This window comes from Phoenix dactylifera, chromosome 3 (genome assembly GCF_051530095.1).
Source record: "Phoenix dactylifera cultivar Ajwa chromosome 3, Ajwa_hap1_PhDact_Kaust_v1.1, whole genome shotgun sequence".
NCBI lineage: Eukaryota > Viridiplantae > Streptophyta > Magnoliopsida > Arecales > Arecaceae > Phoenix > Phoenix dactylifera.
The window spans coordinates 3,909,143-3,934,073 of NC_143192.1; the positions used below are offsets into that span (position 1 = coordinate 3,909,143).

At 38.0% G+C, this 24,931-nt stretch overlaps 1 protein-coding gene across 1 annotated transcript; it reads right to left on the reverse strand.

Moving 5' to 3' along the window:
* Positions 1–799: 799 nt before the first annotated feature.
* On the reverse strand, positions 800–24,441 carry LOC103722919 (ubiquitin carboxyl-terminal hydrolase 10-like). The gene is made up of 13 exons (XM_008813650.6): positions 23,849–24,441; positions 20,423–20,647; positions 19,456–19,600; positions 17,869–17,928; positions 17,676–17,771; positions 16,369–16,767; positions 16,090–16,230; positions 10,487–10,657; positions 6,768–7,025; positions 6,536–6,684; positions 2,224–2,790; positions 1,856–2,132; positions 800–1,626 (listed from the first exon to the last, which is right to left on the reverse strand). Exons 1-13 carry the CDS (start codon positions 23,995–23,997, stop codon positions 1,459–1,461), a joined length of 2,805 nt encoding a protein of 934 aa, XP_008811872.3. The 5' UTR covers positions 23,998–24,441; the 3' UTR covers positions 800–1,458.
* Positions 24,442–24,931: the final 490 nt, after the last annotated feature.

Sequence of the window (24,931 nt, forward strand, 5' to 3'; positions counted from 1 at the left end):
TTATCGATTTGCTAGCAAGATAACCATCACCGTCTACTTTCATTTAGTACTAAAAAGGTTGATATTCAAATAAGAATTGAAACATTCTCACATGAACATTTCTTTATCCAACCCTCCCAAAGTGCAGGCGCAGCGGCTAAGCATCTCAAGTTAGAAAGAGAACAGGTCTAGACCCATGGAAAGACCCCTCTTGCCTTTCTCATACAGAAAGATCAAACAGGTTCTTGCACAAAGTACTCAGTGACAAGAAGCCCAAACTTATCCTGCATTTGATTATTGAAATTTTTTGCAGAATGTACGAACCATATTCCAGAATATGAGACCAAAGTTGCAATTGATTGCATGGGCATAGGCATGCAAGCAACCAATTTGGCCACACGTTGGTCATCCAGCTATCCAATCCACTTATTCTATTAATCTCGTATGATATATTCGACAACAAAAAATAATAACCACACCATACTAGACTGTACCATATCAAAAAAAATCGGTACGATACGTGCCTTCAAATCAATACAACCTCCGTACTGTCTGTTCCAAGATGTACCGACTTATATCGAGACAAACCAAGATACATACAAATTCTTACCAAGGTGCACCAAAATAAAAATTTAAAAAAAATAATTAAAAAACTATTTCGATACAAAAGTATATCATACCATGCCGTTTCAAACTAATAAAATACCGATACGGCATCCAATACCAAAATTGTGAACCTTACTCATAATAGTATATTTTTTAACAATTGTTCAAATCAAATTTAGAACAATCGCCCTCCCACATCACATCACATCACCCATTCAAAAAAAATCTCTTCCTTTAACCAGAAATAACTCTTTAACAAAGACCAAACAAATACAGATAAGACCAGGCACAACAATTCCACCCGAAACAACTTCATTGCTCAAGTTTTGCTTCCAGGTTTTGCCTATACCACAACAAAATGTAGCCCAAGGGAATGTAAAGTTGCCTGAACTTAAACTTTCTGCAGGTTACAAACCAAGAAGTCTAGCTAACCCTAGTAACCCATGGCCATGGGTAAAACGTTTCCACAATGAGGTATAAAATTGATACAGATCAAGAACACAATCATAATAACTCAATTTCACCACTAGATGGGAAGAGAGAAAAATAGAACCTCATATGATGACAGCTACTAATGAATATAAAAAAGATCAAACCCAAAATTTCTAATACAAAGGAATGAGGGCCCCTTAATCAGCCATACCACTTAACTAGAATTTGGACACCAATCCCCACCTATCAACATGTATAAAGTAATAGATATTCCATGGCCAGTTCACAAGCCAAATCGCCTGCATAGCACCCCATTACTAAAGCCATCATAACCACCATAGCAGCAGAGTCAGTTAACTCATGTGACTTGGCCATCATTGCTAACAATATCAGAACAATTGAATCGTGACTTTAAATCTTCAAGTCCAAGCTATTCCATGCTCAGCAACTTGGTGAGTTGGAGGATGATGTTTCCTCGAGGTTCATCTTGGAATCAACTTCAACTAGCCGATAGAAAAGCAAGTATGCTGCTGATGTCTTGATTTCATCCTCATTCACAGGGGAAACATGACTGTCATCAAAATGGTACCAGCTGTCCTCATCTATTAACTGTAATTAAAAAAAAAAAAATCAAATAATTGTACATATGTTCTTCTCCAATCATGTCCAATGATCAAGTATAAATTGCCAAATACAATCATCATCATTTTCTATAAATTTAAATGGAAAAATGCACTAGTCGGAAAATGCTAACATATCCGATACCACTGCACACTTGAAGAATCTCCCAGAAAAGAAAAGAAAAGAAAACATAAAGCAACTCATAAATGGTAAATACCTTTGCATATGCAGTGTAGTGACCGCCACCTAAGCCCCCATAATGGTTGCTGATAGCATAAAGTTTGTATACATAGGAATGGGGAGCAACTGCCCTGTGTTTCACATACTTGCTTAAATCAAGATTGTGAACAGGGAAGTTCACAAAGGTATCAAGTTTGTTCTTCAAGTATCGGCTGAAAGAGAAACGTTTCAAGTGAACAACTAAGATCTCAGGCAACCTCCACAAGTCCAGCTTCTTAGTTGCTTGCCTGTGTTCCTTGCAGCTAGGACAGTACCTACAAAAATGAAAAAGAATCATAACTATTGAAAATATTAAAAATCAAACCTCTCACGTGGTCCTGCACATTGAAAGGCAAAGAGACCAACCACATATCATCAGGGCCTAGAGGTTCTTCCTTTAAGAATGTTTCCAAGCATGAAAACAGAGTGACTGCTTCCTGGTGTGTTTTCTTCAACATAAATCCAGACTTGAACACTTCAGGTAGATCCACAAGGAAGCTGAAATCATACGATTCATGTTCTCTGTCTGACCAGTCCATCAATACCCTCACACAAGATCCAGAAAGCATACTATAATCAGTAACAATAGAGGTCCTGCTGGCACCCTTCTCATCAGTTAGGGCAAGCTGTAAGGATGGAAGCCCATTAGCAATCTCTTCTGATTCCATGATGGATGTGGATAGGTCCTTGCCGCTTGAACAAGTACCATTTTCTGTCAGAACGATAGCATCCAGACTTGGTCCACAGCCATTCTCTTTGCAAATTTTGGCCCGATTTGTAGGAGGAAATGCTTTTGCTCGCAGCAATGGCGCAAGCATAGTACTTACTGCAGCATGGATGTCTGCCCCAGTTCTAGAGTCCTTGGCTAAATATGTAACCAATGGAGTTCCGATAAGCTTCCGGTGAACATTAAACTGAGGCTCCGACAAGAATCTGGATTATAAAGTGCTAGATGAGTATTACAGCGAGCTCATACATGAACATTCGATCACAATATTGTCATTTTGAAAAGAGGTATAAAAACAAAAAGACAGAAAGCACAAGAAAATTCAAAACTTGATAGCTTAAGCTATCAAAATCCCTTAAGAGCACCAACAGATCCACTAAACAAATACAGAACTCAAATTGAAATCTAAAAAGATCAATAATAAACACAAATATTTGAAGTAGAAGACCATGGAAATGGAGATCTCTCTACATTCAGTGCCTTGATGCCATGCCGGTGTATGAATCGGCAAACAGAAGCATGGAATGTCCTTAAGGCTCAAAAGATAATTAGCAAGTATGAAATTATTTAACCAAAATGCAGTTAATGTTTGTAGCTCTTGAAAAGTGAGGCACATGTTTTGAAAAAACAAACAGTCAACAACAACATGAAACATGTTCTAACTATTACAAAAACACCAATAATTTCTGTCCAGAAGCGTTTATGACCATCTGATCTAATTAGCTAATCAGAACTGTCAAAATAACAAGAACATCAACGTCATACATAAGGCTTTCACTCCATCTCCAACTCTCCTGTTATATGTGGAAATATATATCATATAACATTTCATAAGATTCCTTTTAAAAGAAGTACATGACTGATGCTAATGGACTTCTCAGCCTTATATATTATTCTTTGGACATCTTGGAAATTTCCAAGCGGTATAAAATATTCCTTGGAGGTCTTGGAAACCTCAATGCAAAAGAAAAAAAAAGAATAAATCCTGAACTCCTCTCCAACCAACAGAGCATGTCAAAATCCAACCTTATAGAGCATATCCAAATCCAAAGTAATTTTGTATTTCTTGTTAACATGGAGCCCTTCACAGGTCAAGAATAAGTTTTTAACCTTTGCTGGGATCTTAGCCAAGATTTTGAGTTGTATCAATACAGGTAAGATGGCAAAAGATCTCATGTTTAAAAAGTTTGCTCATAAAAATTTCTTAGCTGCCTCGGTTCATTGTATGTATGTATGTGTGTGGATAAATCTTAAGCCTCTGATATTTTCCACTGAAAATGTTGCATCGGACTTGATGAGCTTAATTAATTGGAGGTTGCTCATATCAGCCACTCACCAAGGTGGCAAAGATCACATGTTTAAAAACTTGGCCTCAAACAAAATTCTATTTTTGTCACTCTTCCTAATAGATTAGCAAGCATGAAACCTAAGAAAAAGAAAACCTCCATGCAATAAGTCCTGGCTATTTGAGAATTCCCAGCCACAACTGATATGTTGGACATATTAAGATTCATTGGATGCGATCCTTGAGATGGGAAAAGAAGGGCAAAGAGATTTGAGTTAGAAGTAACAAGAAATATACACATGGCAATTTTTGCTTCTATTTTTTTAGTTAAAGTTGGTAAATTATGGGTTCTATTTAAGAAAAGATTACTGCTTAATGATTTGTTTCCATGTTTCTTCTTCTTTTCAGATTTTTTTTAATGCTTCAGATTTTTTATACTTCGAGTTTTGTTTCATGTTTCATGTATTAATTGTATTTCATGTGACGCACATGCAAAATAGAACCTTTTCCCGAAGGGGGAGGGGGGGGCTCCTCTGTAATTTCCTTGGCATGGTGGTTAACACAAGAGACAATGGTGTATATGAACAATAATAGAGGAGTCCACCAAGTACTCCGAAATGGATTCCACACTCTGTCACACAAAAGGTAAGCAAGGAAAAAGAAAACTCGGACTCACATGGCTTTATCTCATAGAGGCCAGCGATGTGAAGCCTGCCATAAATTATAATGTCTTCGAGTATTTCTTTTTTCTTGATACAGTATGTCATGGAGTTCTTTCATGTTTCATGTATTAATTATATTTCCTGCAATGCACATGCAAAATAGAACCTCTAGGGAAAAAAAAAGTTTGGCTCCACTGTAATTTCCTTCGCATAATGGTTAAGGAAGACATGGAATAGAAATTTTTAGACTACAACAGGAGACAAAGTTCTATATGAAAAATAATACAGGAGTCCAACAAGAACTCCAAGAAGGTTTCCATACTCGCTTAACAAAAGGTAAACAAAGAAAAAGAAAACTCAGAGTTGCGTGGCTTTATGTCGTGGAGGCCAGCAATGCGAAACCTGCCTCAAGTTATTCCTATTAGATACAGTAAGAAGATTTCAGGCTTATATCTGTTGAGTTAGGTCATAAGATATAAGAGTTGACAATATATAAAATCTTTTCTTGTTTTTTTTTCTAAGAGAGAGAGAGAGAGAGAGGGAGGGAGGGAGACATACCCGCACTATAATTACCCTGGTCTAGATATTTTTGGATGAACCACCCAAGAATCGAACCCATAAAGCTCTAATTTATCTTTCTACATTTGCATAAATAATTTTAGAGATATCGTGAATGATTAGATTTCAATATTGCATTTAGCAGTAATTTTGTGGGGAAGATTAACCCAACATTATAGCACAAATGCTGATAACAGTGTTTCAGCTGCAACAAAAGACAATTCACAAAGGTATTAAACATGTAAGATCTAAGCTCATAAGGGTATATATGCAAAAGAGAAACATATTTTAAAAAAAAAAAAGTTTATTCTGAATGTCTATACTTCTCTTTTGCAAAATAATAATCAATATTCGCATAGCCATTCCCTTGGAGCCAGTAAAATACATTGAATAATACAATGAGGGTAAAATTAAAAAGGTTACAATGCATGAGTAATATTTTAACTCTGTTTCAAGTTTCATGTGTGGATTATATTTAAGCCTTTGCACAAGTCATTGCAATATGTCTAAAGGGTCATTTGAGCCCAACGGATAGAGTCAAACAAATAGTTTGGATTAGATCATAAGAAAGATTTATTAGTTGCAATTGTGTCATCTTCCTCCAAATCTTTATTTAGATATTTATACTTAAAACTCTCTCTCTCACACACACACACAAGCATATTTAAATATTGCTGCATTATAGTGCAAGTGGATCCCCCCCTCTCTCTCTTAAAAAATTAATAATGAACACCATTCATGATATTCAGGGGAAAAAATTACCTTCATATCCACATGAATATGCACATGCATGATTACTACTGTATCTAGTCTATAAAATGCTAAGAGTTCTCCATACATTTCCATTCACATGCCTTGACTCAAGAGAAAGGACTATAAGATGGGCAGTGATGATCTCATCCATCTGATGGTGCAGTTATGGTTGCAACCCAATGACCATGCATCAAAGATTTCGGAATTCAAGACTAAATGATCAAAATACCCATGATTACTGGTCTGATAAAAGTGCACAACAATATGAATCAGCCGCATTCTCACATGAGTCCATCCATATGTGCCCATGCATGCAGGCAGGCGGAATTACAGAACCAGAATTATTTTAGGAAAACTGGAGAAGACATAAATTGTTAAAAAAAAGTCATGATGAAACAATTGCAGCTAGCTAGCATTAAAAACATCAGAGGAAAACCATTCTTGCTCCGAAAGACATCAAAAGATAGTAAAAGACATCACAAACAAAACAGAAACTGCAGGTTGGATCAGAATGCATGCATGTACAAGCAAACCTAGTTAGCATTCCACATGTTGGCAAATATAAAAAATTTTCAAGATAAAAATAAAGCGTGATCAGTAAAAACTTTACTAATATAAAGATTAAAGATGAGGCATCAGTAAAACACCAGAGGTAGTATGGATTATCATTGAACATGATCCTGAAGACTTTACCTGTCTGTTTTCCTATGCATTATCTCTAGTCTCAGTAATTTATCATGATTTATGGGAACTCTGTAGGCCACAATATGCTCCTCATCTTTTACACTAGATAGTGACTCAAAAGGATTCTCTAGGTAGCGATAGATACGGTGGTCATAAACCTGAAAAGCAGAAAGTAGATGCCATAATTATGTTGTATTACAACTGAAAAGGCTGAAGATGGTGAACAACCGCAATATCTTACCTCTGCAAGCAATAATGCTTCAGAACTCTTTAAGCAACAAGATGTACTCAAGGCTCGAATTAGATCTTTACAACATCCATGTTTTGGTACTGTTACAGTGAAAGGCATGGGGAGAGCACTCCCATCACCACTGAATACAGTAACAGTCATCATCCGTGTAACTGTTGAAGGTAGTGGCAATGACAAGTACATGAAGGGGTCAAAAGTCACAGAAACTTTGCTGCAAACTGGGCATACCAATGTTGACTTGTATTGACCCTGGAGTTCCATCATTATCACTGTTAATAATCTTGTGAAAATCTTCTAAACCGTAAACCAAATCAAAACATTGAATTACAGCATTGAAACTACTTATCCTCGTGTCCATTTAAGACATAAGAAAGAGACCTCAAGACTTCATATTTCTATTTTTGTTTCTAGGCACTGAGTTGCAGGCAACCATCAACCAAGTGTATATTTATATAAGATTATTTGACAGTGATTTGCAATATTAGAATATGGGGTTCCATTCCTGACAGTAGGAGTCTCTTTCTCAGGCGTGTTGGGTGCTCGGCTGTGCACACTTCATCCAGTGCTCGGCTGTGCACACTTCATCCAGTGCTCGGCTGTGCACGCTTCATCCAGTGCTTGGCTGTGCACACTTCAACCAGTGCAAGGCTCGCTCCCTTGACACATGGATGACACAAAAATAAAGCATCCTATCACTATTTTCCTAACTTCATTTATTAATGTGTTTTTAGGAATGCTTAGAAATAACAACAAAACAAAACTAAGAGGTCACGATGAGGCTGAAACTAAACCCTAGTTAGAATAGGTTAAGAAAAAAGTCTGTCCCCATATGCCGTTTGCATTCACCAATGGACAGTACGTAGGGCTGTCAACGAGCCGAGCCGAGCCCGAGCCACAGCAGGCTCGGCTCGGCTCGTTCCATAAAAATCTAGGCTCGGGCTCGGGCTCGGGCTCGAGCTCGCCTAGCACAGCCCCGGCTCGGGCTCGAGCTCGTGAGGCTCGTTTGCCCGAGCCCGAGCCTGCCCCGGCGGCCGGCGCCCCATCTCCGTCGCCTGTCGGAGAGAAGAACCCAGAAGCCGGCCATCCCCATCCCCATCCCCATCCCTGCCCCCATCTCCGTCGCCCGTCGGAGAGAACAACGAGCAGCCGAGCTCGGTTCCGAGTCCCGACGGTTCGTCGTCGGAGAGAAGAACGAAGGAGAGAGAAAAGAAGAAGAAGAAGAGAAGAAAGAAGGAAAGAAAAAAAGAAAAAAAAGAGAGAATAGACTCACCTCATCGCGTGCGGCGGCCGCCGGCTTCGGCCGCGAGCACCTGCACCGCCGGCACGGGCGTCGGCCGCAGGCACGGCCGAGGAAGCCGCAGGCTCGGCCGTGGGCGCCGCCGGCCGTGGCCCGACCCTCCCGTGCGAGGGACTCCTCGGCTCCTTCCCTGATTCGCCGGTGGAGGAGGGCTTCTCATCCCCTCCTCGGCTCCTTCCCTGATTCGCCGGTGGAGGAGGGCTTCTCCTTCCCTGATTCGGCAAAGAGAGGAAAAGGGAGGGGGAGAAACGGAGAAGAAAGAGGGGGAGGCGCCTCGCGTGCTTCTTTCCCAGGCGGCGGAAGGAGGCAGCGAGGCATCGGCGGCGGTCGGCGGAGGAGGAAGGCGAGAGGGGACTCAGGGGAGGGACACCGCGACACTGACACCGGGTGCGGGAGCGGGGAGCCAGGAAGATTCTGGAAAAACCCAGAACTCGGGCTCGTTTGGTCGGTGGAGAGAGGAAAAAAAAATAAAAAGAGAGAGGAGGTGGTCGGTGGAGAGAGGGAATGGGTTATTGGTTGGGCTCGTTTGGGCTCGTGAGCTGCTCGGGCTCAAGCTCGGGCTCAGGCTCGGATTTAAACGGGCCTCATTTTGGGCTCGGGCTCGGGCTCGTTTGACTAACGAGCCGAGCCCGAGCCGGGCTTTTACCGAGCCGGGCCCGAGCCGAGCCCGAGCAGCTCGGCCCGTTGACAGCCCTAACAGTACGGCAAAGCCAGTAGAGGTGGCAATGTTCTTCTCTTTGTTTCTAATATTTTTATTATATTTATTTCCCTTTATCAGTTAAGATACAAACTTCTTTCCCTTTATAATATTTCTTAATAGGGATCACAACAAATGTGGCACCACTGGTAAAGAGACATTAGTCAAAATCAAAGTTTCAAAGATGAATACACTAATATACATCCCCTCCTCACAGATTTCTATACATTTATAAAACTAACTACAAATAAAGTAAAAAACAAAGGAAGAGAAGAAAGTGTCCAATGAACTCAGTGTCACTGTGTCAAGAACTGGCAGTGCCGTTAGGCCTCCAGCAACAATAAATTGGAGGTGGTGGGGACAGTGATCACTTCCCTCTCTCCTTTTCCTAAATCCACCGATTGTTTTTCTTAATATTTTCGCAAGATGTTAAGAGATGTATTAGCAGATTCGTGTCCATTATCCAAGTGTCGGTGGAGAGCAGCAGCATACTGGATGAAGCGTACGCAGCTGCACACTCAAGACGTGACCCTCTCTCTCTGTATTTATCTGTGTCTGTGTCTATGCCTCTGCCTGTCTCTGTGTTTGTGTGTGCATGTGTTGTATGTGGGTCTGTGTCTGCGTTGTGTTTTTATGTGCATGCATCTATCAAGTTAACTACTTAAATTGCCATCAACTTTTTTCAAAAAAATCATTTGCATAAAAATATCTTAATGGCACAAATTAGTGAAAATATTAAAAAAATTATGTCCGGTTGCATAACTATGTCTCACATGCTTATCCTTATTTGATCTTAGTCTATCGTAAAACTGATTACAATCATGTGACTCTTAGTATTTGTTTAACTTTTACTAATGCTGGATAACACTATTTCAAATAATTTGAGCATATATGCAGTTATGGAAGTTGTTCCTATGCACCTTTCTTGAAAAAAATACTTAAAAAATAAAAGAAACTTAACTATAGCAAAAGAGTTCAGCTTAAGTAGCCTCAGGGAAGGTTTGCTGTTGCTTAAAAAAAGTCCTTTTGCAGCTTTTAAAGTAAAACCAAGTAAAAGATTGGTAGCATCATTGGAACTTGGAAGTACATCTAGAAAAAGCAGAAATCAAAAAGCACTTCTAGGAGAAGCTATAAAAACTAGCTTCTATTTTTTTTTAATGAGATTGCTCCACGTCATTCAAATATGGTAATGCTTATCCATAAAAATTAGTTGTATATTATGTGATTATCAAACATCAAACATACAAAAAAGTACTATTTAAGAACTCAAATGAAACTGATTTTTAGAATGAGTTTTATAAGAAGCAGAAGCAACACCAATACACCCTTCCGTTTGAATATGACAAAAGACAGATGAGATCCCCCCTAAAGCCAGAAGTATGTCTAACTATACGAGGACAACATCCCATCTTTCATTTATCGAAAAGGAACAAATGCAGAGGTAACTGAAGCAACACCAAATACACCCTTACGTTTGAATATGACAAAAGACAGATGAGATCCACCCTAAAGCCAGAAGTATGTCTAACTACACGAGGACAACATCCCCTCTTTCATTTATCGAAAAGGAACAAATGCATAGGTAACTTTTATAATAACATATGAGAACTAAGTGGACATAGAACTGAAAGAAATCTTCGACTTTAGAAGCCAAGAAACATGAATCCCAATGTTGTGAGGACAAAAACAGAAAACAGCAAAGAAGCAAGAACCTACCTGGCAAAAATCCACAATAATAGAATCATTCCTAGCCTTGTGGTTCTTCCAACATTCATCAGCAAATTCCTCATCTGGACGACCATCTGCATCTTTTGTTTCGATATAGGGTTTGTTTCTTACCCGGTTTAAATCTTCATGCAGCCCATCCAATAGAAATGCAAGAAGTTCCTGAGAAAAGAAATGCCAATTGTCAACGTCGAAATTATTTTTGAATGAAATGGATAGAAATCTTCCTGTGCAGACAATAGCAGTTGTAAAACTTGCTATTAAAGGCCAAGACGGATGTATCTAGGCTTATTACTAAAGCAAGTGCCCAATGTAAATGTTTACACAATCTAAGATCCGTTGTACCGACCGTACCGGCGTACCGGTGGGCACCAGTACCGGTACCATATCGAACCGAACCGGTACCGTACCGATTCAGCTGGTTTGGGCCAAAAGCCAAAAAAATTTGAGATCGGTACGGGCCGGTGTGGGTTGCGAATAATCGGAACCAAAAAATATATATGTACCATACCGGTTCCGTCCGGTACCAGTACGTACCGGCCCATACCGATCGGTACGGCAGATCATAACACAATCGTGAAATAGACAAGATCTACAGGAGAAATATTAGTGTCTACTAGACTACGCTACATGTATTCACAGGACAAATGAAAAATTACACAGGAGAAACAAAGTATGCTTGACATTTTTTTTTAAGATGCAGAGCCAAATTGAACAGGTATAAATGAATTTATAGAATTGGAGACATGACGTGAACATTGACTACAAAAGATTTTCAAGATCACAAATTCACTCCTTATTTAGATTTTTGCCTTCTCCATGCCTCATTGCCACTGCCTGTTCAGCAAACATAAGCAGCTGATTCAAATGGGACAATTTTCTTAATAAAGATTTGTAGATGGCATGATAATCATGTTGCTGCTCATCAAATGCAAGACATAAGCAGTGACGGAAGGCAAAAATATTTCTCAGAATGTAGGAAATCTAAAATCATGTCGTTAAGTCTGCTGCAGTTAACTTAAACTTACAAAGAGCTTTAAACAGCCAATGCTATACATAAAATCACATCAAGCATATATTTTTTTTCCCTTACATGAAACCCAAGGATACAACAAAGTTCTACTTCTTACTTAAAACAACTGCAATGCCCTCATAGTCAGATATAGTAATTGTGCTGCTTGAAAAGAGAGCAGATGCAGAGATAGACCAGGTGCACAAGTACAAAAGCAGTATTGCCACCGAAAAGAAAGGGGAGAAGGGGACAGGGGAGTGAGTTGTCTAGCCATAAATGCAACATCAAGCTTTCCCGGACCTAAAGTCCTAGGTTAATCACTCAATCTTAAATAATGTTGGGTCCCAAATACAAATAACGTGAGGAACCCCAAAGCTTCAAATATGTTATTTAAAAGTTCTCTACCCAGGGAGCAGTAGCACACTAATGCAAGTATCCATCAAGTTAGCCTTCCAAGGCAACAGAACTCATATTCTTGATTTACAAACAGATTTTGCATCAGTTGCTTCTAATGCATGGTTCTCATCCTCACCATTACTTGGGACTCATGAAAGAACCATTCAAATCATCCATGCTGTGATTATAAGGGATAACTAAAACAAAACCTTGCTGTACTCTTGACAATCATGTCCCTTTAAAATGTTGGCAATCATGTTCTCTGAAAGATCTGAAGAAAGGTTTTGTAAGCATCAGTTTTTCATAAGGATCATGGATAGAACTGACTATGAATCGTGATCCACCTCAAGCTATAAAGAGGTACATAACATATCCTCAAGATCTGTCTACATGCCAGAAGCCCACACCCAGGTGATGTCTCCAAAAGAGGTGGGAGGAACACTTTTAAGTGGCTAGAAAATGGAGAAGCTAGAGGATTGGGGGAAGTCTATTGATCCGCCAGTGATTAGGGATAGTATAAATCACCAATGTTGGATTCACTTAATCCCTGAAAGAATAAGGATTTGAGGATTAATGGGCTATCCTGGCCCCTCCAATATCGGTCTGTTTGCTGAGATGAAAATAAACTGTTAGTGCTGTTGGGAAATAGGATGCAGACAGCAGATGTCACTTACAAATGGCTTAAGAAAAGATCATTCAGAAGCATATGGAGCAACAGATGATGCTGTAACAAAGAATGTCTCCACTAGCTCCTTGATCATGTCCCTTGTGAAGGAATCCTCGTGATCATAGCTCAAGGATTCAATCATTGAATAAGGTAATATGATAACCGAAATTAATAAAACTATATTTATATGTTTTTTTCTTCAAGATTAGGACAATCTTGAATGCCTTCTTCTCGTGCAGGTGTACATGCATTCATGCACATGTATATATTTATATAGGAGCATGATGTATTTACCTTTTTGTTATCTGAAGCAACATCATGACATATGAAAAGAGTTTCGGTGATGTGGATCTCAATTAATCAAATCTAAAGGAGTAAAGCTGGAGACGAGATGGAAGAATTCATAGGCAAAAAATGACTCTCTAGCAAAGCACGCAGTCATGAGCTAGGCAAGTAGATTGTCATACCTCGCGGTTAAAATTTATTTATAAAGACCAATGAGCTTTTAATCTCTCTTACCACAGTTTTCCTAAACTTGCTAAACATTGTTGTGTTAGATTTCAACTTCTATGATTGGCATGTACTCCATACATATGAAGGAATATTCAAATCTAATGCCAAAAAGAGGTAATTATGTAAACCTTACAAGCTATAACATGATGGGCTTAAAGCGTATGATAAAATGTTGGAGGAAGAAAAGGAGGAAACACAAACCCCCTAGAAAGGGAAGGGGGTAGCAAAAAAAAACTAATAATTCATTTTTCAGCTCTCCATTATGGAGATGAGCTGTTCATCACAAGTCCATCAAGCTTCTCAAACCTTAAGAAAAATGGCTATATAAATACCTGATCAAATACTATGTCTGGAACTTTTACAATCATATGACCATCATGACAGATTACATACGTGAAAGAAACCTCAGTTTAAGTGTTTACTTATGATGCATGTGCTCATGCACGTCTACATATTATTATGAACAAAAGAAATGATAAATATAAATTCCATGATTCAAGACAAAAAATTAGTGGTTTAGAGCCTCTTGGGTAATTAGATGACTTAGTCAGTTTGTTAGTTGTCAAATTCATCAATTAAAAGAATTCGGTAGGCAAAATCCCATACACCATTATTTCTCATTGATGAAAGCCAGATCTACAAGCATATTACATACACAAATAGCCCTCAACTTCCATGACAAAGAGAAAGAGGGGTCTTAGGAGAGAAATGAAGTAGCACGGGTATTGAAAGATAGTGTACTAAGATTCCATGCACATCCTTTCCCATTGATGAGAGCCAGATCAAGAAGCCCATTACATACACGCACAGCACCCATCTTTCAAAAAAAAAAGGGGGGAGGGGAGAGAGAAAGAGGAGTCTTAGCAGAGAAATGAAGTAGCACGTGTATTAAAAGATAGTGTAAGTTTTCGTTGTGAAGGATGAAGAGAACTCAAAACAGAATTTAACTATCAAGATTCAAGACTCCATAAAACATAGGAAAAATATTATTGTGTTCCCTTATAAGCATTATAGAGTATGAGAAAAAGAATGACCAAATCAAAAACTAAATTTGACTTTGAAGCAGAAAATCTGAACTTCAAATTCTGTTTACAAATTCAAACTTGAAATACCTACTGTTTACAAGCTCGTGTATAAGAAATCATTATTAAATAAGCAAAACAAAAAATTTGGACCATAATCCCTTTAAAGTAGAGATTATGAAAGAATAACAAAATTCTTATATAAATTAAGGAAGCAGACATAAAAATAAAAGATTTAATTTTAAGAAAGATAACATATATAAAACTAATTCATGTCTCTCCTTTCTCTAGTTACCGGTCAGAGCAACTCATGTTCCATACTTCTGGAGAGCTTTCCAGCTACTCAAGAAAATGAATGCAATGAAAGACACATGGCTCATCAGTTCCCTGCACATCGGCGACCTGGCATGTGAAGAACACAATGGTTGGTGGAAGATCTTATACAGCTCACATATAATGTCAGTCTCTTTATACGAAAGCCAAAAGATTAAAGAGAGAAGCCTGTTTTAGAGGCCTAGGCATGGGAGTCCTAGCCTAGTAATAGAGGGAAATCAAAATGGAGTAAAAGGAGTGCCTGTTAGTCACTAAGCATTAGATTATTCAAAGTGATCTGTTTCAGCTTTTAAGAAATAATAATAATTTAAGGACATAAGTAGTGCTGGGCTTTTTAAGGGGAATTGCTAAAAAAGAAACATTGTGAGACTAAAGCAAGGAAGGCAGTGCCGTTCCGAACCATCCAGTTCGGGGCATATCGAACCATCCAGTTCGGGGCATACTGAACCATACCAGGTGCAAACCAGCACGGTTACACCCCTCGGTACAAGAAATCCGACGTGGAAAAGGAGAGGGAGAAAAAGAGAGAGAGAAAGAGGGAAGGAGAGGAGGAAGGGAGGACGGGTGGGAGGGAGAGAGAGGGAGAGGGAGGGGGCGAGAGAGCCAAAGGGGGAGCTGCAACCCTCAGGTTCCCCTGTTTCGTTCGGGAAGGAGGTAGCACTTGACAACTTCAATTTGAATCGACAAAATTAAAAAAAAAAAAAAAAAGAGCCCAGCCCCTGTTTCGAACTTTGAGAGTTCTGCCCCCCCCCCCCCCCCCCCACCTCTCTCGACTTCTCTCTGCCCCCCTCTCCCTTCGTCCCTTCCTCCCCTTCCCTCTCTCTCCCTCACTTCCTCCCTCTCCCTCTCCCTCCCTCCCCTTCTCCCCCTCCCTCTTCCTTCCTCCCCCCTTTCCTCCCTATCTCTCTCTCCCTCCCCTTCTCTCCGTCTCTTTTCCTCCCTCTCCTTCTCCCTCCCCCTCCCTCTCTGACTCCCGCCTTGTCGGTGCACCGCGGATCAGCACGGTAAGGTACCGTACCATACTATATCTCCAGGCAACTAGTATGGATCCTGATACCAATACAACAATACTTGAACTGAAAGGCATAAAAATTTGGAGAATGTTATGGCTTTTATATAATTTTATGATTATGAATTTAGTTAATTCAGTAGACAAATTTAGAGTACACTTATGGATAGATTCAGAAAATGATGAATAAGATGAATTGAACAAACATTATCCTCATTACAGTAGCCTTCGACAAGACCTAGTATGTAGGTTCATAATGACAAACAAATGAACAAGAGCAATATTCTAGAGTGCAAGCCACATCCCACATACAAAATTTTGACAAAAAAGATATGAACAAGTAGCATTGAATCTTCACACACAACTGTGTTTCACTGAGCACTCAGCAGATCCAGTATTGCAATTGAACAAATCATTAGTCTCATATCCTTGCCACAAATTAGAGACATTTCATACATATAATATGCATGCAACTTCCTATTCTATATTTCAATTTCTCCACTAACGTCAAGTTTAATTTGATCATATGGAAAAGTTATTCAAGACCATCAATACACTAGCAAAGGCCATATAATCTGCGATAATGAAAGGAAATTAAGTTCTATTGATAATTAAGCATATGAAGGAAATGACAATACTGACTTGAGAATCATGTTGATTATATCCACTAAACTGGGGAGCAAACCGAGCTAGCTTTGCTTTAAATGCACGTGGTGCTATAGATGTCCGTCCTGATGCCCATAATTTCCTTAGTAACTCTCCAAATGCAATTGCAAGCTCACCCTGCACAATATCAGAAATTCTTAACTTTGTAATAGAGGTGCCCCATAAGAAATCTCCTAATAAATTTTTGAATAGCTCCCTGATGGACTGAATACGAAATAAGTAAATGACTAAGTGCCAAATGATAAAGGATCTTACTTGCATTCCCAAAGGATTCTCCCTGTTTATCTCTTCGCTGTAATCTTTCAAAAAGTACTCCACCAGAGGGGCTGTGTGAACTAAACATTGAATGGCACTGTTCATGAAACAAGTGTTACCCAGATTATGCAATCCTGTCAGTCCGCGACCATCTACTTTTGCCCCATTGTTTAAACTGTCATGACCATCCTCTGCATCCCTTACTGGCAAACTGAAACTATTCCCCTGTAGCAAATGAGTGCCGAAACCAGTTGCATAACCATTTGATAAAGTGGGGCCTCCAGCTATTGTAATAGATGACCTCGAAGGTTCTAGTGGGACCAAAGCAAATTCATTTCCTGTTGTATTTGTGTCAAAACTAGAAGGCCAAAGCTCATCAGGCTGCACCTCCAAAAGAATCTGCACAAGTAAATGCCTTTGCAGATTAACATGTAGACAAACTTGCTATGTCAGAACATTAAAAAGTCTGGCATATCTATATTGCCTAATTTTAGTTATAAATCACATATCAGAAACATAAAATATAAAAGTTGAGTTCACCCATCTAAAGAAATAATTTGCAAAATTGGACTTCCGAATGCATATAGAGTAGAATATACATTAAGATTAATTAACCTTATGATAATCTAACTGGCAGCTCAGATGCTTGATACATGATAGAACTTTTACCACGGTTAAGAGAATTTACAAATTTAAACCAGAACTGGACACGTCATAAGGCCTAACAAATTGGGATTTGAGTTTAATGACCACTCAAAACATGACATGCTATAAACATTTGTTGAACCCATTTAACATTTATATAAATACAGGTAATGATATTATATGGGTGCTCCTTCTAAAGGTAGCTTAACATAGCACTAAACATGACAAGTCAAGCCATGTTTTCAGAAAACAGCACAGTGAATCTTCATCAAATACTCTTGGTGTATCAAAACATATTAAAAGAAGAAAAGAAAGAACTGGTAATTATGTTGGGAGGATAGAATTATCATAAGAATAGACATGGAGAAAATATCTAACCAATGATGTTGAAGGAGGACAAAGTGCTTTAGTAACTCCAAAGAGATGTAGTTTTGGACCTGAGTAGTTATTTCTTTTAAATGCTGTAATGAGTTATTCTTGTTTACAAGTAAATGTGGAAAAGAGATAGAGCTGTGATAAAGCTCAGCAGTGATCCACTATCTGAGAAAAAGTATGTTGCAATATTTATAGTCTCTAAGTTCATTCCCTAGAATACTGGTTACTTCTACAATGAGTTACAACCCCAATAAGTCCCCAAATATACCATAACTTAGAATACTTACCTCCTGGTCCATCTGCAACTGAGCTTCTTCTAAGGTTTGATCAAAGCTATTCAAAATATGATTTTTGCTCTTTTCATAATAATCCCAAATACAGGCCTGAAATGAAGAAAAAAAAAAGTAAAATTAGTTTAAGTGATTTCATATGTGTTTAGACTTTAGAGTGAACTCACAGTTTGACAATCATGAGACATGCCTTTGACTGTTCTAGCTCAAGGAGAGTGCAAACAGTTTTGTAAAGCTCCCTGACTGTAGCCTGAAACAAACAGATCATCAGTATCTGACATTTTATTTGCGAATTCTACAAGTTTGATCAGAGTTAAGAAAGTTCATTCTATAGAAAATCTCAGCTCATTTACTATGTAGTCAGTTTGTAACATGATTATGAGGCATTAGATGGTAGTTAAATGCATGTTTGTGTATGCATTTGAGCACAAGGGTACATGCATGTCTGGGTTACAATTGAAAGCCATAGAGCAAACCTGCCGAAAGTAAAAGAAAGAAACTTCTTTCAATTTTCAGTGATCCCAGAAAATCACAAACTCCGAATGGTAAAAATATATATCACAAGCGAAAAAACATAACGTACTAAAGAGACTCGTGAATTATCACCAATAATAGAACTGGAACTGAGAATTTAATAGATGAAAAGATGCATTAGTTTAAATGTGTCCAATGTCTTGTAATTGCTAGCTCAAGCTGCTAGTACCACATGCAAATGGCAAAAATATTTTGATACACAAGCCATCACGACAAAGTGAGCACTTACAGGGTCTGTATAATATCTTTAATTATCTTAATTATTTTATATGGCCTGAGATTCATAACCTAAAAGCTAAAAGTATTCTTGTCAATCACTGAGTCATAGGCCCTCTTATCAAGTACATCAAACACAATCCCTGGATCCAAAGGCAAATGGCACCCTTGTAAGGTTTCTGATGATTCAGCTAGAAATTATGAACAATAGAACGGATGAAAAAAAGAGTAAACAGGACAAAGGGCAATCAGCAACACCACTTAAAAGGTAAAAAACCAGCTTAGATGAGAGAGAAGAAAGAATGAAGGAGAAAGAAGACGTTCTGCTATAACAGACAATTTATAGCAGCAATCCTGATTATTCCTGCAAAATGAAAAAAATGGCATGCCTAATTGATGGTTTTCGTTGGAAGGCTTGTAGTGGGCAAGACATTATTTGCACATGATACAACAATTAGTCAGAAATGATAGTTTGGTTGCTCATTCACAAAGCCAACCCCAAAATATTTAGGACAAGGATTGGTTGTTGTTACGGTTATGACACAGATAGTCCCATTGATTGAACAGATAAAAGACGGTGATATGTGAGAGAGGTAAGTAGATAACTAAATTGATAAAGCTTAGGATGCTGTATAAAATTGATGAAGATATCAAAAGTAATTTTTTAAAAGTGTTGCTATTCAGTCAGTGGCATGAACTTTCTTTGATACAGCAGGAAATGGTTATCAAAAATCAGATACGAATTTAACTAATAAGATAAGAAATAGCAAAGAACTGAATTTAGAGCAATATAGCAAACACAATATACACACATAAGAGGTTAATGAATTATGTTCACAGGAACGCCAAAGTATATGAAATTACTACAATATGAAAAAGACAACTAACAAGAACCACTTTAGAAAAGTATGTCTGAGGTCCCCATATGTAAAAGGTAGACACCTTTTGCGCATGATGGCCACAGTGCACGAATTGAAACATCTTAGGTAGCATACATCAAGGCTGAAGGAAAAAATTCAGGAAGTACCTTTCTGCTAATCCTAATTGTTCTTTGGGAGTTATCTCTTGCATCAGTTAATTTAAGGCAGAGGGGATAAACTTCTACTCTGAATTCTTTGACAATAATGCCCTCAGAAATAACTTTCCTAGGTAGTTCTGGTCCTCCCTTGTACCTGTCATAAAACCCAGAATGAGTAAAAATAAATAAGTGTATGGAGAGAAAAAATAAGAATACATTAACATAGATTATAGGAGAAAAAATTAGTAAATTGTCGACTGTTAATATGAGGCTTAATAACACCAATCATAATATATGAAAGCTGGATCTCAGCAAAATACAGAATTGAATGAATGAATAAATAAATAAATAAATCTGCAACATTGAGTATGTCTTATAGAATCCAGACTACTAATCACATTAATTACAACACCCATCACTTACCAATAAAGATTACCGAATTGCAAATTTAAAAAAACACACAGAGTTCCAATGATTAACCAAAAAAACCTTTTTTTTAAGTTCTGAAAGTTACTGGACATCCATGCATTTTAATAATTCTCAGAATTCTCAAGAACTAAAGAAGAATTTTTGGATTTTTTCAGTTTACTCCAGGAACTTCTTCCGTGTACTTGTTTACATCCCTTTCAAGATTTTATGTCTTAAAGTCTCTTTCACGATTTCTGAAACTTTTGATAGATTTCCATAATTGTTTGAGATATCTCAAGTTCATTTTCAGAGTTAGAGCTGTTTTTCTATGAATTCATCATTTTTAGGGATCAGCGGCAAGCCGTATGGAATAACACTGCAATCATCACTGGATTGAACAATAGATTGACAGTTTGACATGTCAAAGAATTTCCGATAAAATTCAAAATCTCAACAGTTCGACATGTATTTCAAGTTGATGAAACAAAGTATAAGATGTCCATTTTTCAAATATGCATTTAATAACAAAAATCAAACTGTTCCTAAAAAAGGTTACACTATGAAATACCATTCAAAGAGCTTCTTCCAAACTTCATGGGGCACCAAAGTATAATCTTCTCCTTCCTGCAGATTCCTCTGAAGATCAAGTTCAATACCTTCTGCATCGATGCCATTTAATACAAGCTTAGAATTATCTATTTTTCCAGGTCTTGGCAGGGCACTTAGATTGCCCTGGCTAGAATTCTCACTGAAACTGTCTAACCCCACATATTCTTGCCAGTCCCTCCACCATCTGCACAAGCAACAGCCACATATTTGAATGAAATCATGCAACAGAAACTTCTAAGTAAAAAATTTGCTTAGTTGCTTTTTTTCAACAGGGGGGGAAAAATATGGTTGACTAAGAGAGTTATATAACTAGTATAACCTAAAAAGAGCAACAATGTACTCTCAAGCTAAGAAAAAATATACATTCCAAATATTTGACAATATGATTAAAGAAAAAGAAAAGATGCATCCTACGTAGATGTTTGATCAGTAAGAAGCATAATTATTCCTCTTGCTGTTAAAATATTCTCAACTCTGAAGCCAGAGCATAGGCAACCCTTGTTATCAAGTCAAATTCAAGCATAAACCTGTTATTTATATCTAAGTACAAGTGCTGAAAAAACCTAACTACCAGAAGAAAATTCATCCGAATATGTATTGACTGCATCCTATCATGCCAACCATAGAACTCGGCACTTCCTGAAACTTTGTATCAAAGACTATAAGGCATTGAAAGGAAGACCTGATTTGGAAATCAAAATAAACATCACTCGAATCTGAAGTTAGTAGAGATTCCCGGAGTAGATTAACTTCCACAATCGTTCAGGGATGACTCGGCCCAAATTTGAAAACTTGAGAAACGTCTGAATTATTAGATGTCCTTCTGAAATTATGTCTTCTTGAAAACCTAGAAATTGAAACAGTAAAAGAGCCTGAAGCTTGTTTATCAACAAAAGCATAGTTTACCCAAAAAAAAAAACTCTAAACCTTAAATGTCCCATCTAGAATCTCTAAAATACCGCTTTTTAAGGATATTTTGTCAAGTTTCCTCAATAAGAAAGTAAAATATTGCATGAGATGGTTTCATGATCCAAAGAAAATTAGGAAGCAGGGTTACAGCCAAGCAAACCACCTGCAGACTTAAGCTAAGGCCTGCAATGGACATGCTAACTCCTCTTTCTCTCATGATTCCCGGGATTTCTTCTCAAGTACGATGGCCTTACCAATTAAAATGAGGACCTAGAAAGGTTATCTCAAGATATCTAAAAGATCAACATTACACACAAGCTCTTTGAAGAGAAGATTCACTGAACTTCCATATTTAGCAAACAATGCAATATCAACAACAAAAAATGCAGCTTTATTTCCTTATCCTCATCAGATAATAAAAAAATTGTCCAGCATCAACAGCTCCTTACAGTTGGCATGCTAAATAACTTAGCCTTCCATGCTTCCTTCTTTCTTTCCATCATAACCCAGGGCTACTAGACAATGTCTATGGCACATCTTATACAAGCAACCCACTACTTCAAAGAAAGCTAGACAACTACAGCGAATGTCTGAGGCACATCTCATACAAGCAACACACTTCTTCAAATTGAAAGCTAGACAACTTCAGCGCTTCTTTCATTTCTCCTGAATAGCTTGTTTGCAGTTCTTGAGGTTCAAGCTGGAAACTGATGGCACTAATGGTGCATAAGCACCATGGGTAAAATGTCGCCTATATAAAGTCTCCACAATGACAATTATGCTGAAACCCATTTCTTCCAACATCTAGAGCCTAAAAATAGTTATATCATGATGGAATTAGAATTTAAGCGGGCAATAGATTCCTTTCTAAGTTTAATTAGCAAACCTTTTAATTTATCAAATATGGTCAAATAGAAGTGACACATTTAGTGTAAAGTAGGAGATAAGCAAGGGGTAATTTGTGGTTTTCCTATCTATTATGTAATATTCAAAATTAAATCAAAGGCAACTTTATAACAGAGTCTTGAAAAGGAAATAGGTTGCTTAGAACTTAAGCTAAATCCCTAACTAAGCTATTTCATTTTTTTCATGTGTTTTCTTCTGTTCTTTCTTCCTCGGGTTTCAAATAGTGTGTTCTTCAAAAATAACAAATGCCAGCTTTTTGTTAAGATTATCTGCTGGATTGAAAGTGTAACATCAGATTGTGTGCCAGTGGTGGACTGAGAAAGTTGCTCAAACTTTATTCCGGCCACTTAAGCTTCTAGCTTTAATATGCATCATTACCATGGTGAAGAAAATGCAGACTGAAAGCTCATCGTGATGCATTTTCTTGCCTCATTTGTCACCATTGGGGAATGACAGCCATCCGTAATATTTTTAAGATGCATTTCACATGATAGAACCTAGATCTTGTATAATCTACCGATTGCCCATGTGTATTTCACATGTAGTAGCTAGTCTATACTACTCTTAAAAGGGGAAAGAAAAAAGAATGTTTGGTAGTGTTTTTCCCTACCCCTCCTTTGGTCACACCCAATTTAGATTACCAAGTTACCATATAATTAGTATATCATAGTAGTCTTTTAAATGATTTCGTACTTCATGTCACCTAGCCCCCTCACTCTTGAAATCGTTGCTAACCCCTCTTATTAAGTACTCCACGAATTAATAAACCTTAGTAAGGAAAAACTCAAAATGAACATATGGAGACTTTAATTGGGGGGGGGGGGGGGGGGGGGGGGGGGGGGGAATCTGATAGGATTTAATAAGGATGGATAGATTATGAAAGAGTAGAAGCATGGGTACATCTCTCTCTCAAAACCTTTTCTCACTGTCTCTCCATGTGCACTACTGCTAATGTTAGATCCCACTCCTCTCATTCTCTACAAAGAACGGATTTATTTGCATAACATCATCCAATCCCATCCGATGCACATCCAGCATAATCGCATGAGCCACCCTTTTTCTAACACTTTATTCTACATGATCTGATGATTTGCATAACCTGATCCAATTCCATCCAATGAACATATGACCACTCGGATATTATCTCCCTCTTTCCAACGACTTATTCCACAAGCTGCCTTCACAGGCTGCCTTATCTTATTTAGACTTGTCACTATCAGGCAAAGGAAACTCATCTAAAGCACTCTCCTTCAACAATTACGAAGATATTCATCATGACACAGGCACGCCGCCAGCATCTCAATTAATTGGCACAAGAAAGAAACAAAAAAAAAAAAAAGCTTTATCACACATTTTTCATCGTAAGAATGTATACATACCAAATTTAAGGCGCACGCATTGCATTATTCACAAGAAACTAAAATCACATGAATTTTCGACTACATTAACCATATTCACGTAAAGATACAAAATTTTGACAAAGTTCCAATCCCAATCAACAATCCTACCAATTCAAACAAAAGCTATAGAGATATCAAACATTGCCGAAGAAAACAATCAAAAGAATCACCTTTGAGATACAACGTAGTACAGATCCCCTTCCTTCTGATTAGCCTCGGCGACTCTCGTCAACTCCAATACAATCTCTTTCTCTTCCTCGGGAGTGCACGGCAGGCAGCTTCCCACCGAGAGGAAGCCCTCCGAATTGGCAATCGTCATCCCTATCAGCCAAAACCAAATTCGGTACAAGAATCCAATCAAACAAAACCCCTAGCTCTCCAATTCCAGCCAGGAAAGAACGCTTCTTAAATCGAAAAGGTATCAGTAGACAGAGAGAGATTGGGAGACGTTGAAAAAAAAATCAAGGGCAAGGGATGGGGAGAGATCAAGATTCGAAACCCTAGATCGAAGGCAATAAAAAAGGGAAGGCGGAGGGATTTGGGAACGGAGAGATCGAGAGAAGAGAAGGGGGCGCGGGTAGAGCGAAGCCGATGCGGAATAGAAAGAGGAAGCCGCTTCGGACCCGGAACCAACGATCCCTCTAGACGGTCAGGTTAAACAAGAAAGTTGGATAATTGTTGCGTATAAGGAGGCCATCTGGAAAGAATAAGTGGGGGGGTTTCTTGCATACTTGCATGCTTCCCGGAACCACAAAAACGATGTAATTTTTTTTAAATTTAAATAGCTTGATTATTTTAAAATTTTAGTAGGTGGGGAAGGTCATGGATTGAATGCTCGAAGAGCAGTCAATTTGACCGCATGGACTTTTCAAAGACACCACTGTCCAAGATGGGATTAAAAAAATATTAGTAACTATAATATATTATTAAAAAATTATAAGTATTCCTTTTTTAACCAATATTTGGATTAAAAAAATGTAATCAAAATTTAGAAACATAATCCTCGTATCAAACTACTCCTTTATTTAATCCCAACCAATTGAAATTTATTTAAAATTTAAAAGATCCTCTTTCTCTTATTTATATATTTCATTTCTCCTGCCCCTCAAATCTTAGAACTCTTCTTTTACTATTCCTTGGAATGTGCACTGTTTATGCTGCAGGTATGGTATTGTGGCAAGAAAAGAAGATCGAACTATATAATGAAAGAAATTAACAAACCAAAAAAAAAAAAAAAAGAGTCGAGGAGAAAG